A 13508-nucleotide genomic window follows, 5' to 3' on the forward strand; every position below is an offset into this window, starting at 1 on the left:
ATAGTCTGCTATTGAGATAGACATGAGGAAGGCACTGCTTATCCCTGGGATCAATATCATGAATCTTTTAACTATTTGGGATTCTATCTGGTACTTGTGACCTGGTTTGGTCAGTGTTAGAAGCAGGATACTGGGCTGGATGGACCATTTGCCTGACCCAGTATGACTATTCTTATATTCTTAGGCTCTTATACTACCAATAGGAAGCAATTCTTTAAAGTGATACCTATTATAGAATAGTAATGCAAAACTTAGTTATGTCCGCTTATGCTAGGTCAGTAGCAGGCAGTTGCCATTCCTAAATTCACCTTGCAATGCACACAACTGATAGTATTCTATAAGCTTCATCCATTGCTAGGTGGAATGCTGATGACATGTCCATGCTTCTCCCATTAATATGTGCCCCTCACATTTATGCGCTAAGCAACTTAGAGGCACTTTTTATGGACCAACGTTTTATGGACCAACTTTGACACGCTCTCATCAAAGGAAATCTCACATTGGCTAGGAAAATACGCCAAATTGCAATGCAAATTAGACATTTGCCCTAATAGCCTAATAAGATCCGCACCCAAACAATTCAAAACAGACTTCACAAACTACGTAAATCACAGGCTTTAAAATGGGCTCTTCCCCACGGACAAAGTAAACATCCTACTTACTCCGCTACCAAAAGATGCTAAGAAAAGCACAATGGACCTAACCAACTATCGTCCAGTAGCATCTATTCCACTTATAACCAAACTCATGGAAGGCATAGTGACGAAACAATTCACTGAATATCTAAACAAACACTCAATTCTGCACGAATCTCAATCAGGATTTCGGTCAAATCATAGCACCGAAACTGTTCTAGTGTCCGCAGTGAATTCATTCAAACAAGCAATTGCAACTGGTAACAACATACTCCTCCTACAATTTGACATGTCCAGTGCCTTTGACATGGTTAATCATGAAATACTATTACACATACTAGAATACTTCGGAGTAGGAGGCACAGTTCTTAAATGGTTCGAAATATTCCTGACCACAAGATCATACCAAGTAACAACGAACGCAGAAAGATCACCCCCATGGATACCTGAATGTGGAGTCCCCCAAGATTCCCCCCCCCCTCACCAACCTTATTCAACCTCATGATGATACCTTTAGCCAAACTTCTAGCCGACCAAAACCTGAACCCCTACATATATGCAGATGATGTCACAATCTACATCCCGTTCAAACATGATCTAAATGAAATCACCAACGAGATCAACCAAAGCCTCCAAACAATGCACACATGGGCAGATGCATTCCAACTAAAACTTAACTCAGAAAAAAAACAATGTCTTGTACTCACCTCGCAACATAACACAAAAAAACTTCTCCACCATAATCACACCATACTGTTCTCTTCCTGTCTCTCAAAACTTGAAAATTCTTGGAGTCACCATAGATCGAAACCTCACCCTTGATACCCATGTGAAAAATACAACGAAAAAGATGTTATACTCCATGTGGAAACTCAAAAGAGTAAAACTATTCTTCCTGAGATACATCTTCCATACCCTGGTACAGTCAATGGTAATAAGTCATCTGGACTACTGCAATGCACTGTACGCTGGCTGTAAAGAACAGACTATCAAAAAACTCCAAACTGCCCAGAATACTGCCGCCAGACTCATGTTTGGAAAAACTAAATATGAAAGTGCAAAACCCTTAAGAGAGAAACTTCACTGGCTCCCACTTAAGCAACGAATTGCGTTCAAAATCTGCACGATTGTATACAAAATCATTCACGCAGATGCCCCAATATACATGTCTAACCTCGTGGACCTACCTCCCAGAAACGCCACAAGATCATCCTGCAAATTTCTCAACTTGCACTTTCCCAGCTGTAAAGGACTAAAATACAAGATGATGCATGCCACTTCCTTCTCTTACATGAGCACGTAGTTATGGAACGCACTACCTACAGACCTGAAAACAATCAACGATATAACTATCTTGAATGTGGAGTTCCACAGGAATCCCCCCTTTCATCGACTATATTCAACCTAATGATGACACCTCTTGCCAAACTACTATCCAACCAAAACCTCAATCCTTATATTTATGCTGATGATGTAACGATCTACATCCCATTCAACCAAGACCTAAAACAAATTTCCAACGACATCAACCAAAGCCTACACATCATGCACTCCTGGGCAGATGCCTTTCGGTTAAAACTCAATGCAGAAAAAACCCAATGCCTAGTACTTACCTCTCACCAAATTCACCACCATCAACACACCAAAATTAAACCTACCCATCTCGGAAACCTTGAAAATTCTTGGAGTTACCATTGACCGACACCTAACGCTTGAGAACCACGCGAAAAACACAACAAAAAAGATGTTCCAATCAATGTGGAAATTGAAAAGAGTACGACCATTCTTCCCGAGGACAGTCTTCCGTAATGTGGTATAATCATTAATGGAGCCATCTAGATTACTGCAACTCACTTTACGCTGGCTGCAAAGAGCAAATACTCAAAAAAACTCCAAACAGCCCAAAACACGGCAGCCAGACTCATATTTTGAAAACCAAAATACGAGAGTGCAAAACCCCTGCGAGGGATGCTGCACTGGCTCCCAATCAAAGAACGCATCACGTTCAAAGTATGCACCCTGGTATATAAGATCATCCATGACGATGCTCCAGCCTATATGTCAGACCTGATAGACCTACCATCCAGGAATGCTAAATAATCCTCTCCCACATTCCTCAATCTCCATTTCCCTAGTTGTAAAGGGCTAAAGTACAAACTAATGCACGCATCAACCTTTTCTTATATGAGTGCACAACTCTGGAATGAACTGCCACGCAATCTGAAAGCGGTTTACGAACTGACCAATTTCCGGAAACTGCTAAAGACCCATCTCTTCGACAAGACCTATCACAAAGATCAAGACATCTGAATTTCTCACATTTACCCTGAATGTAATATACTACCTTCTGTTTTTTTCTTTTTCCTACTACTATGTATTACATTACCATGCAACCCAATTCCTTTTGTAACACCAAATGTCTACTCTCCTCTCATTTCCACTATCCATGACTTATTGTAAGCCACATTGAGCTTGCAAAGAGGTGGGAAAATGTGGGATACAAATGCAATAAATAAATAAATAAATCTTTCGCAAAGCTCTGAAGACTACTTCTTCAACAAAGCCTACAATGAGAACTGATAACAGACAACCTCATTAATTCACCTCACCAATCCACTCAGGTGTGAAGATCCACCTACATATCTCCCGATCACTCTCTCCCTTCTTCTCTCTCCCCTACTTAATCTCTGCACAATACTGTTTATGATATCTTGTAATGACATTGTTAACAACACTATGTAAGCCACATTGAGCCTGCAAATAGGTGGGAAAATGTGGGATACAAATGCAATAAATAAATAAATAAAAGCGCTTATGCGCATAAATGGCAATTAGTGATGTCCTTTATAGGTATATGTGCTGTTATTCTGCAAAGTTGTGTGCACAATGGGCACTTAAATATAGCTGCTCTTTGTAAAATGTCCCTTATGTTGTCATCTATTAATGCATTTTTGCAGGGATACATGTTCTGTACGCTGCACTAAACAATCTTTCCAACAGCAAGGTGAACCTTTCCTATGTTCAAGTGTGCCTTACTTACTGCACAATAGAATTTCTTTGTGAATGTGCATAAACACCATTGGGACACATTTGTCTAATACATTCCGTGCACTAAAACAGAGTATTTATAAAATGGCATGGGGAGGCTTTATCTTACTGAGCCCCCGTCACCAAGTCAGCATTACTTTAACAGAGGACATAGAGGACTCTGTGACTCTTTGCATAGTTTTGTCAATGCTGAGGCAGCTGAATGGCCATAGATTTTTTATTTTTTTAAGAAAATACAATCCAGACATTAAACTCTGGAATTTGTTGCCAGAGAATGTGGTAAAGGCAGGTTTTAAAAAGATCTGGATGGCTTCCTAAAGGAAAAGTCCATAGACCATTATTAAATTGACTTAGGGAAAATCCACTGCTATTTCTGTGATAAGCAGCGTAAAATGTATTGAAATTTTCAGAATCTTGTCAGGTATTTGTGACCTGGATTGGCCACTGTTGGAAACAGGATGCTGGGCTTGGTCTGTCCCAGTGTGGCAATACTTATGTACTTATGACATAGGGCGTAGTTATCAATGTGGGCTACCATTAAGACGTGTTATTTTACCACTAACTTTTCGTATTTTAGCACAGGTCCTATTTTATCCAGTGAGACCTAGTTACTAATAACCTGGGTTGACAGTAAAGTAATATATCTTAATGGTAGCCCATGTTGATAGCTCCCCCCCCCCCCCCCCCCCCCCATTCTATGCTATGAAAAGGCTTCTCCTACCCATAGCAAATTTGTTTTTTGCTAGCAGTAGGAAATTGATAAAGGTATATCATGCAGTAATTTCTTTTGCCTGGGAATTATGGTATATGAAAGTTTTCTGAGGCATTCACAACACGATTGATGTTAAGTGTGAGTAGGGAGAGAGCAAATTGGTTGTGGCACATTGTAAAGGTTCTAAGTTGTTTCCAAGTGATGTCATATTTGCTAAATATGTTCTTGTTTTCTTCTGTAGGTGAGCGGCCATTCCATTGTAACCAGTGTGGAGCTTCCTTTACTCAGAAGGGCAATCTGCTGAGGCACATTAAGCTGCACTCAGGGGAGAAACCCTTCAAGTGCCCCTTCTGTAGCTACGCCTGCCGCAGGAGGGATGCCCTCACAGGGCACCTCAGAACACATTCGGGTGAGTCTTCTTGATGCCTCGTTGCACGCTGCATTTTCTCTTGCACGAAAAAAAAAAGAAAAGTCATGTTTATGTTTTAGGGGCAATCACCTTTCTGCAATAAGGAACCGATATTAATGGCCTGTTGTTTATTGAAGCAATATAGAATGCGCTGCGAAGCCAGCTGCTTAGCATTAAGGCATATGATGGTGACAGCAGGATATGGGTCCTGCTGGCATGTCAGGGAGATCTAGAAGTAGAATGCAACAATTCACTCCTCCCTGATGGCTGCAATTGGTTATCCTGTTGGGCCAAGCTGCTGGAAACCCCATGCTTCAGAAGGGTGCCAGTGCATCCCAAGTAGCTCTTTTGGTAAGTATGTTAATTTTTGAGAGAAAAGAACAAGGGGATCTAAGGAACAAGCCCTGATGTAGGCAAAAAAAAAATATTCTATTCAAATGAAAGACTGCACATTTTTGAAGTAAATTGTATAACTTGGGGGCACCATGATCACCAATTCTGGTGTGCTAAAAGTTAAATGTGATTACTTACACCTGGTCAATGGCTGGTGTAAGTGGGCACGCCGAAATGCACCATACAACATGCACAACTGACAGTGTTCCATAAGTTGTGCATATTTCTTGGCCTCATGGCTCAAATGTGCTCCATTCATATGCACGCCTCCTTGCAATTAGGCACCATATAACTTATGCACTACTTTATAGAACAGCTTGTAGTTCATTTTGGCATGTAACCCAGTACTTACACTCCTATTTATAGAATTGTCCCCTCCGTTGCACATTAACAGATCCAAAGCGTGCATAGGCCCAGTAGAAAATGCCAGCATCAAACTGTCCTTTAGCGCTCCTTGTTTTTATTCATTGATTTTGGATCTAAGTTGGAGTTTTTTTTGTTTATTTGCTGTTTTATTTTATTTTTTATCTTTTTTGTCTCTAACATTTGATCCTTGGTTTGGCTCCTTGTCATTCAATTATTCTGACCAGTTCAGTGGTCTGCTAGGAGTAGGTGCTATTGAAAGGAGACTTTGTGCTGACCTGAACAGTAACCAAGCAGTGGATTTGCCCTGATCTCCGGATGTGTGAGTAAGTCGCCCTCTCTCTGCTGTAGTTGGATTTCTTTTTCTTCTAGAGGAACGCTGAGGGAAGAAAATAATAGTAAGGAAAGGAATCTGGGTATTCTGACCACCTTTCATAGATTAAAACGTGGAAAGGGTTAATACCCTGAGTAACATGAAGGAGAAAATGTTTGTAAATAGTTTACTTTATTTTAAAACTAGTAACGAAGGCCCGTTTCAAATCGCAATGAAACGGGCGCTAGCAAGGCTCCCCTCCGTCCCTTTGTGTCTCCGTGTGTCGCCGATGTGTGGGCGCTCCCCCCTCTCCGAAGGCCCCCCACCCCTCTGACCTGCCGAAGTAACGTGTGCTCCGCCCTCGACGTCATCGCGTTTTGACGCGAGGGCGGAGCACAGCTACAGTGCAGTACAACGTTGGAGCTGAGAATGTGCTCCGTCCTCAATGTCATAACGTTTGACGTGAGGGCGGGGCCCACAGACTGTGATTTTGTGTGTCTTCAGAGCTTCGAACTTACGAACCTGGCTTCAGTGACGTCAGTGCAAATAGAACGTTGAGGGTGAGTTTTATATATATAGATGTGGGTGGATTATCATGATGGCTTTGCTGTGCTAAAGCTCCTATACTGTCATGAAAAGCAAGACTTAATGCAACAATCTTAAGCAAATGGATCAAAATATCAACATACCCGTTTTATGGTACTGTTCATCTACTTGTTTGTAGCTAATTCTGTTAAAAACAAAAGGGCTTGTGATTTTGCTTAGTCCATCCATCTTTCCATTTTTGATAGCAGCAGCAGGCAGATGGATAAAGTCAAAGCACATGTGCTATTGGAGAAGGTACTGGCAGGACTGAAAAAGGCAAGGAGTTGTATGCAGAATTCCGTGGACCTCGCCAGCTGAAAGACAGACATTGATGGTTCCTAGACCCTGTCAGCCGAAAAAGAGAAGAAGCCATTGGCAGGGTTTCCCAGGTCTCTCCAACCGTAGATATAGAGGAGCTGGTGACTGGGGTAGGAAGGTGGAGTATAAATGTGGGGAGCAGGGCAGATATGTGAGGTGGGCTGGGAGTAAGAGGTGGATGGGGGAAGAAGGGAAATATAGGAGGGTGAGGAAGGGTGAGCGTGTGAGGGAGAAGGTATGATTGGGATGATATGGTGGGATGTACCATACATACTTCTTTTCCTAGAGCAACTGAAAAACATTCTAAGGGATGTAGAACAACCTTCTGATCATACACACCATCCTCACCAACTTCCACTCCTCATCCCTACATATGTACAGCTCCACCCTCAGCACAGCTGCAAGACATTTACCACATTCCGTCTAACCCCTTATCCATATATATTTCCAACCCCTGTTTATTTCTTAGACCATTGGTTCCCAAACCTGGTCCTGGAGGCACCCCAGCCAATCAGGTTTTCAGGATAGCCACAATGAATGTTCATGAGAGAGATTTGTATGCACTGCTTCCACTGAATGCACATCTGTCCCATGAATATTCATTGTGGATATCCTGAAAACCTGACTGGCTGGGGTGTCTCCAGGATCAGTTTTGGGAAACATTGTCCTGGACATTTGCTTTCCCTCTTACACCTTATATACCATAATGATCTCTTTCTACACACATATACTCTACATATTCCTTCCCCCCTAAACCTCCCACCTTGCATGCAGACAGCAAACCTCTTTGCCACACACAGATCTCCCCTCACTTAGAAATCTTCCCAGGTATACACATCTACACCTTGCCCTCACCACATACAAACTTCTTTCCCTTCTCACACCTCATACCAGGTCCACTACACACCCGATGACCAATTAAGAAGACGTTTGGAAAACCTCAAGTGCCAAACAGAAAGAGGATATAATTCAGCATGAAAATAGGGAACTGGTAATATCTATGTTTACTTTAAAGCAGAATTGACTGGTGTTTTTTCTAGTTCTACTGGATTATTTCCTGAATAGAAGTCTGTTTATAGTGCTTCTAGTCCAAGGTAAAATTACTTCCCATCACATTTTGTTCTTCAGTGCAGGCATACCAGCAGGCTACCTGGTCACTTTTTCTCTATAAGTTTGAACCATGTTCTCTGAATTAAAAATAAGTCATTGTTATTATTTTCCTTGTGCTGTCAGTGCAACAGGTCAGGGAAACATTCTGTCCCAATTGAAAACAAAGGAGATTATCCCCCTGATTCTATAAAGCTTGCCAAAACTTGTGTGCGCAAATTTAGGCGCATTCCCAATTGCTATGCAATTTAATGGAATAATGAGTCAATTAGTTCCAATAATTAGCTTTTTAGAAGCAACTATTGGCACTCATTAGATTTAATTGGGACTAGTGCACATAAAATCAGGCATGGGATCTGCGCATAAACTTTACACGCGGTCCAAAAAGGGGGCATGGATATGGAACGGTCGTGGGCGTTTCACGTGGAATGGGGGCGTGGTTTTGAGTTACGTGCATTATTACAGAATTTGGGTGCTCTGTGCGTAACTATAGGCACATTTTCATTGGTGCAAATGACCGTGCCTAAATTACACGCAACCTCTCCTGCTTAAGTGATTATTCTATGAACTGCACACAGCTTATAGAATACTGCGTACGTGGGTGTTTTTAGGCACTATATATAGAATCTAGCCCTATATAATAAAAGTTGTGCTAGAAGTAGCAGTGCCAATTTTAGATGGTTTTTAAGTTGCACATGGTGCATCAGACTTGATATACAAAGATAAAGCAATGTGAAGAGCTTAGTCACGGCCCTTACATAATGTGCACATTTCACATCTGTGTGGTTTCCGGCTAAGTGACTCAAAATTAAAGTGATGGTCAACCTGCATGGTTCAGAGTTTACGCTGGTGATGTGCCATATTGTTCTCAAAGCTGAGCAGATAATAAATTAGACTCTCCTCTGTTGAGGAGTGATGCCTTTGAGGACACGAGACAGGGGGAATTAGAATGGGGACTGAAGAGAGAAGTTTTGAATGTCTTTGAAGGAAAACAGAGGACTATACATGATGTCCCTTCCCCCGTGATGCCAATGCTAGTGCTGTCTGCTGCAAATGTTCAGAATTGGATGGAAGGATCACTAAACTTTGTTCTCAGAATCTGTGCTCAACAGAACAGTCATATTGAGGTCCTATCATGAAGCATCTTGCCCCTTCTCAGAGCATCAGGTGATTCTTCTCTCAGCATCTCCACTTCAGGTTTGACAGAAGCTTGGCAATCTAAATCTGTCTTGGTGCCATTTGTGTCAACTACAAGTGAAGTGGGTTCGTTATTTGGAGGCTTTTTCTGGATACTCACTTTGATTTGACTCTGAAGACTGCTGAAACAGGTTTTAAATCATAGAGGACTTGGGCTCCATGGTGATCTGATCTTAGACTACCATAATTTGTAGGGTTGTCTAAAGTCCTGGGGCTGTGCATATCTGTCAGCATAGTTTTGCTCTGAAGAGGAATACTGAATTATGAATAGCTCTCCTTCTGAAGACCTATCCTTCTATAGGGTTATCATATGGCTCCAGAAAAAGGAGGACACATTGATCCAGTCCGGGTTTTGCTTCCATTTTGAAAGCAATGGAAGTAAAACCCAGACTGGCTCAATCTGTCCTCCTTTATCTGGAGCCATATGGTAACCCTATCCTTCCAGGACTTTGTGCAAAAGGTGGCTAGGGTTGATACATTTGAGTTTAAAGTTGAAAGTGAACCCAAGGCACCTCTTCTGAAATTCCTGGATTCCCTCAGTTCAGTGCTTCTCAGCACTTTCCTAGAGGGGCATGTAACCAATTGGGTTTCCAGGATTACCACAATGAATGTGCATGAGATGGACCTTCATATATTGGAGACCCATTATATGCAAATCCATCTTATGAATATTTGTTGTGGCAATCCTGAAACCGAACCATCTAGATTCTCCTCTAGGAAGAAATGAGAAGCACTGCCCTGGTGAGTTGGTAGTAGTGCCCATCCGCCATGTATACCTCATCGGGAATAATTTTATGAACCAGGGTACAGATTTTGAACGCAATTCATTCTTTGATTGGGAGCCAATGTAGTTTTTCTCATAAGGGTTTGGCGCTTTCTAATTTCATTTTTCCAAATATGAGTCTGGCTGCAGTATTTTGGGCCATTTGGAGTTTCCTTATGATTTGTTCTCTGCATCCGGCATAGATTGAATTGTAGTAATCTAGGTGACTTAGAGGGGCATAATCGAACGCGAACGCCCATCTCCATGGGTGTCTATCTCCGAGAACGGGTACCTGAAGGAGCGGGACAAACCGTATTTTCGAAAAAAAATGGGCGTCCATCTTTTTTCCGATAATATGGTTTGTGCCCGGTAAATGCATCGGATTTGTGCAGATTTCAGCTGGGCGGTTTCATTTTTCAGCGATAATGGAAACCGAAGGCGCCCAGCTCAAAAACGACCAAATCCAAGGCATTGGTTCGTGGGAGGGTCCAGGATTCGTAGTACACTGGTCCCCCTCACATGCCAGGACACTAACCGGGCACCCTAGAGGGCACTTGTAACAATTTAAAATAAACAGTTAACTACCTCTGAAGTCCATAGCTCCCTTCCTTTGGGTGCTGAGCCCCCCAAATCCCCCCCCCCCCCAAAACCCACTGCCCACAACTCTACACCATTACCATAGCCCTTATGGCTGAAGGGGGGCACCTAGATGTGGGTACAGTGGGTTTTGGGGGCGGTTAGGAGCGCTCCCATTTACCACCACAAGTGTGACAGGTGGGGAGGGGGATGGGCCTGGGTCCACCTGGCTGAAGTCCACTGCACCCACTAACAACTGCTCCAGGGACCTGCATACTGCTGTGATGGAGCTAGGTATGACATTTGAGGCTGGCATACAGGCTGGAAAAAAAAGTTGTTAAAGTTGTTTTTTTGGGGTGGGAGGGGGGGTTAATGACCACTGGGGGAGTCAGGGGTGGTCATCCCCGATTCCCTCCGGTGGTCATCTGGTCATTTAGGGCACTTTTTTGGGACTTGTTCGTGAAAAAAAAGGGTCCAAAAAAGTGACCCAAATTCGCGCTAAAAACGCCTTTCTTTTTTTCGATTATCGGCTGAGGACGCCCAACTCTCCTCGGCCGATAAACATGCCCCAGTCCCGCCTTCACCACGCCTCCGACACACCCCCGTCAACTTTGGCCGTTTCCGCGACAGATTGCAGTTGAAGACACCCAAAATCGGCTTTCGATTATACCGATTTGGACGCCCATGGGAGAAAGACACCCATCTCCCGATTTGGGTCAAAATATGGGCGTCTTTCTCTTTCGAAAATAAGCTGGTTAGTACCATTGATTGTGCCAGGCTGCGGAATGTTTCCCTCGGGAAGAAAGGTTTTACTCATTTGAGTTTCCACATTGACTGGAACATTTTCTTTGTTGTAGTTTTCGCTTGGCTTTCTAGCGTGAGGTTGCGGTCAATTGTAACTCCAAGAATTTTCAGGCTGTCTGAAACAGGAAGGGTGTAATCTGGGATGACTATATTGGTGGGTTTATTCGTGTTGTATTGGGATGAGAGGATGAGACAGTGTGTTTTCTCTGCATTGAGTTTTAGTTGAAATGCACCAACCCATGAGTTCATGATATATATACAAAAGTAGGCACCTACTCTTAAACAGAGTATCCTCGGAATTCTATATATTGTGCTGAGATTTCTGCATGGAAATCGAACTGTATTTCATAACTATACACATAACTCGGGGCCTTGTTTACTAAAGCGCAGTACCATTTTTAGTGTGCGCTAAAATTAGCATGTGCTAAATGCTAAAGACACCCTTATATTCCTATGGGTGTCCCTAGCATTAGTGGATGATAATTTTTATCACACGCTAAAACCACTAGAGCCTATAGTGCAGCTTAGTAAGCAGTGCCCTTGATTAGTTAAGGTAATCAGTGCTAATAATTGGATGGTAACAACCAATTAGCACTAATTGGCATGCATTAGAATTTACGTGCACTATTTGCTGTTCCTATTCTGTAATGTGGTGCGCGTTGATATCAGTTGCATAGTTGAAAAGTGGGCGTGGTTATGGGTGTGGAATGGGCAGGTCATGGGCGTTTCTAAATTCTTTGTGCGTTGTTATAGAATACACCTGCTCCATGCCTAATATAAGCATCGGGATTTACACCAGGTTTTACTTGATGTAATTGACTGCAGTTAAATATAGTCACGTGGACTGGCGCTCGGTGTACTCTATAAACCACACGGAAATTTAGGCTTTTTCTATAAAGTACGCCTAAATTAAATCTAATTTCATTTCAGTGCCTAATTTTTTGGTGTGATATATAGAATCTAGTCCTTTGTACGTAGGTGTTCCTTGAGACATAGTTTGGGCGGAGCAAAGGCAGGGATTCACTGTATGCATTTATTTTATAAAATGAAACACACTCAAAAACTGGGAAACTTCAGCAGAAACCATTGTACTGAAACAAAATATCTATAGCTGAAGATAAAATGTAGATAACAAAATAATAGCTACTAAATTGAAGATAATTGAAAAGGAAGAAAAAAAGATCTCAAAAGTCCAGGTAATGGTATCAGTCATATCTCATTTTCACCAAAATCTGTGAGACTCTATTCTTATCATTGGTCTTAAAAAAAACTTATTTCATATTTTTAATCATACATGTGCAAAAATATCATTCAAAACAACAAACATTCAAAAATATCTCTAATTAATCATTAAAGCTAAGTGCTTACTTTAATGATTAGATGATATTTTTGATTTTTTTTTTTTATTTTGAATAATGTATGATTAAAAATATGAAAGAAAACCAGCAAAATTAAGGGTTTTTCCCAACCAAAATATTTCCTTCCTGCTGACAGTTCTTATTATTTGCCCTTTTGTCGAAGATGGTCCTTAGCTAGGTAATCCCAATTGTGTAACTCTGTGAATCTGCCTTTCTTTAGAAAAAGTGACACTGTTTATATGTAGCAGTGTTCTTTGAGGACAACATATCTGCAGTCACTCAAATCCACCTGCCCCCCTTTCAGAACTACTGCCTTCAGTCAAGGCTAAATAAGTAGTACCAAGCAGAACTACAAGGCTGTACTTTTTCCTGAATATTCTGGACGATTCAGTAGTTCAGTGGCAGGTGTGGTCATATGTGACAGGTAAACTGCTGGCTTCAGAGAGCAAATGGTTACAGGTAAGTGACTTTGCTTACTTACCCGTTTCTTTTTACAATTGCTTTCCTTTCCTTTGTAAGAAAAGTTAGAGTAAAAGGGAAGGAAAACATATGAGTGGTACTGTATATCACTTTTCTGTGTACTTGTATTTATTTATTTTTGAGCTCCCCTTGCTTTCTTTTAATTTAGTCATTTTCATTACACCTGCAGGTGTACACCACATATGTGTTAGAATTGTCTGCGTTTCATTCATGTTACTGTGGAGACACAGTACTGAACTGCTAATAGTGTGGTAGTACAGTAAATAGAGTGATTTCATTCTATAAGGTAAAATTCATAGTTATGAATCCCAATCATAAATTCTGTCAAGCTTAGCTAGTCAACTAACCCACGGTAACAGTATTGTTAACACACAGTAAATTTAAAGCAGATTAAAATATGTACTCTGTGAATAGGCCTCAATGGAAATAGCCAGGCCTACAATAAAT

At 41.6% G+C, this 13508-nt stretch overlaps 1 protein-coding gene across 1 annotated transcript in view; it reads left to right on the forward strand.

Moving 5' to 3' along the window:
* IKZF2 (IKAROS family zinc finger 2) overlaps window positions 1-13508 on the forward strand; it is a 405473-nt gene that overhangs the window by 237246 nt on the left and 154719 nt on the right. The window contains exon 5 of the mRNA XM_030209307.1: window positions 4637-4804. Coding sequence (XP_030065167.1) covers window positions 4637-4804 — 168 coding nt within the window. The remainder of the gene's footprint in view (window positions 1-4636; window positions 4805-13508) is intronic.

The sequence above is a fragment of the Microcaecilia unicolor genome, chromosome 7, assembly GCF_901765095.1.
Source record: "Microcaecilia unicolor chromosome 7, aMicUni1.1, whole genome shotgun sequence".
In the NCBI taxonomy this organism is placed as follows: domain Eukaryota; kingdom Metazoa; phylum Chordata; class Amphibia; order Gymnophiona; family Siphonopidae; genus Microcaecilia; species Microcaecilia unicolor.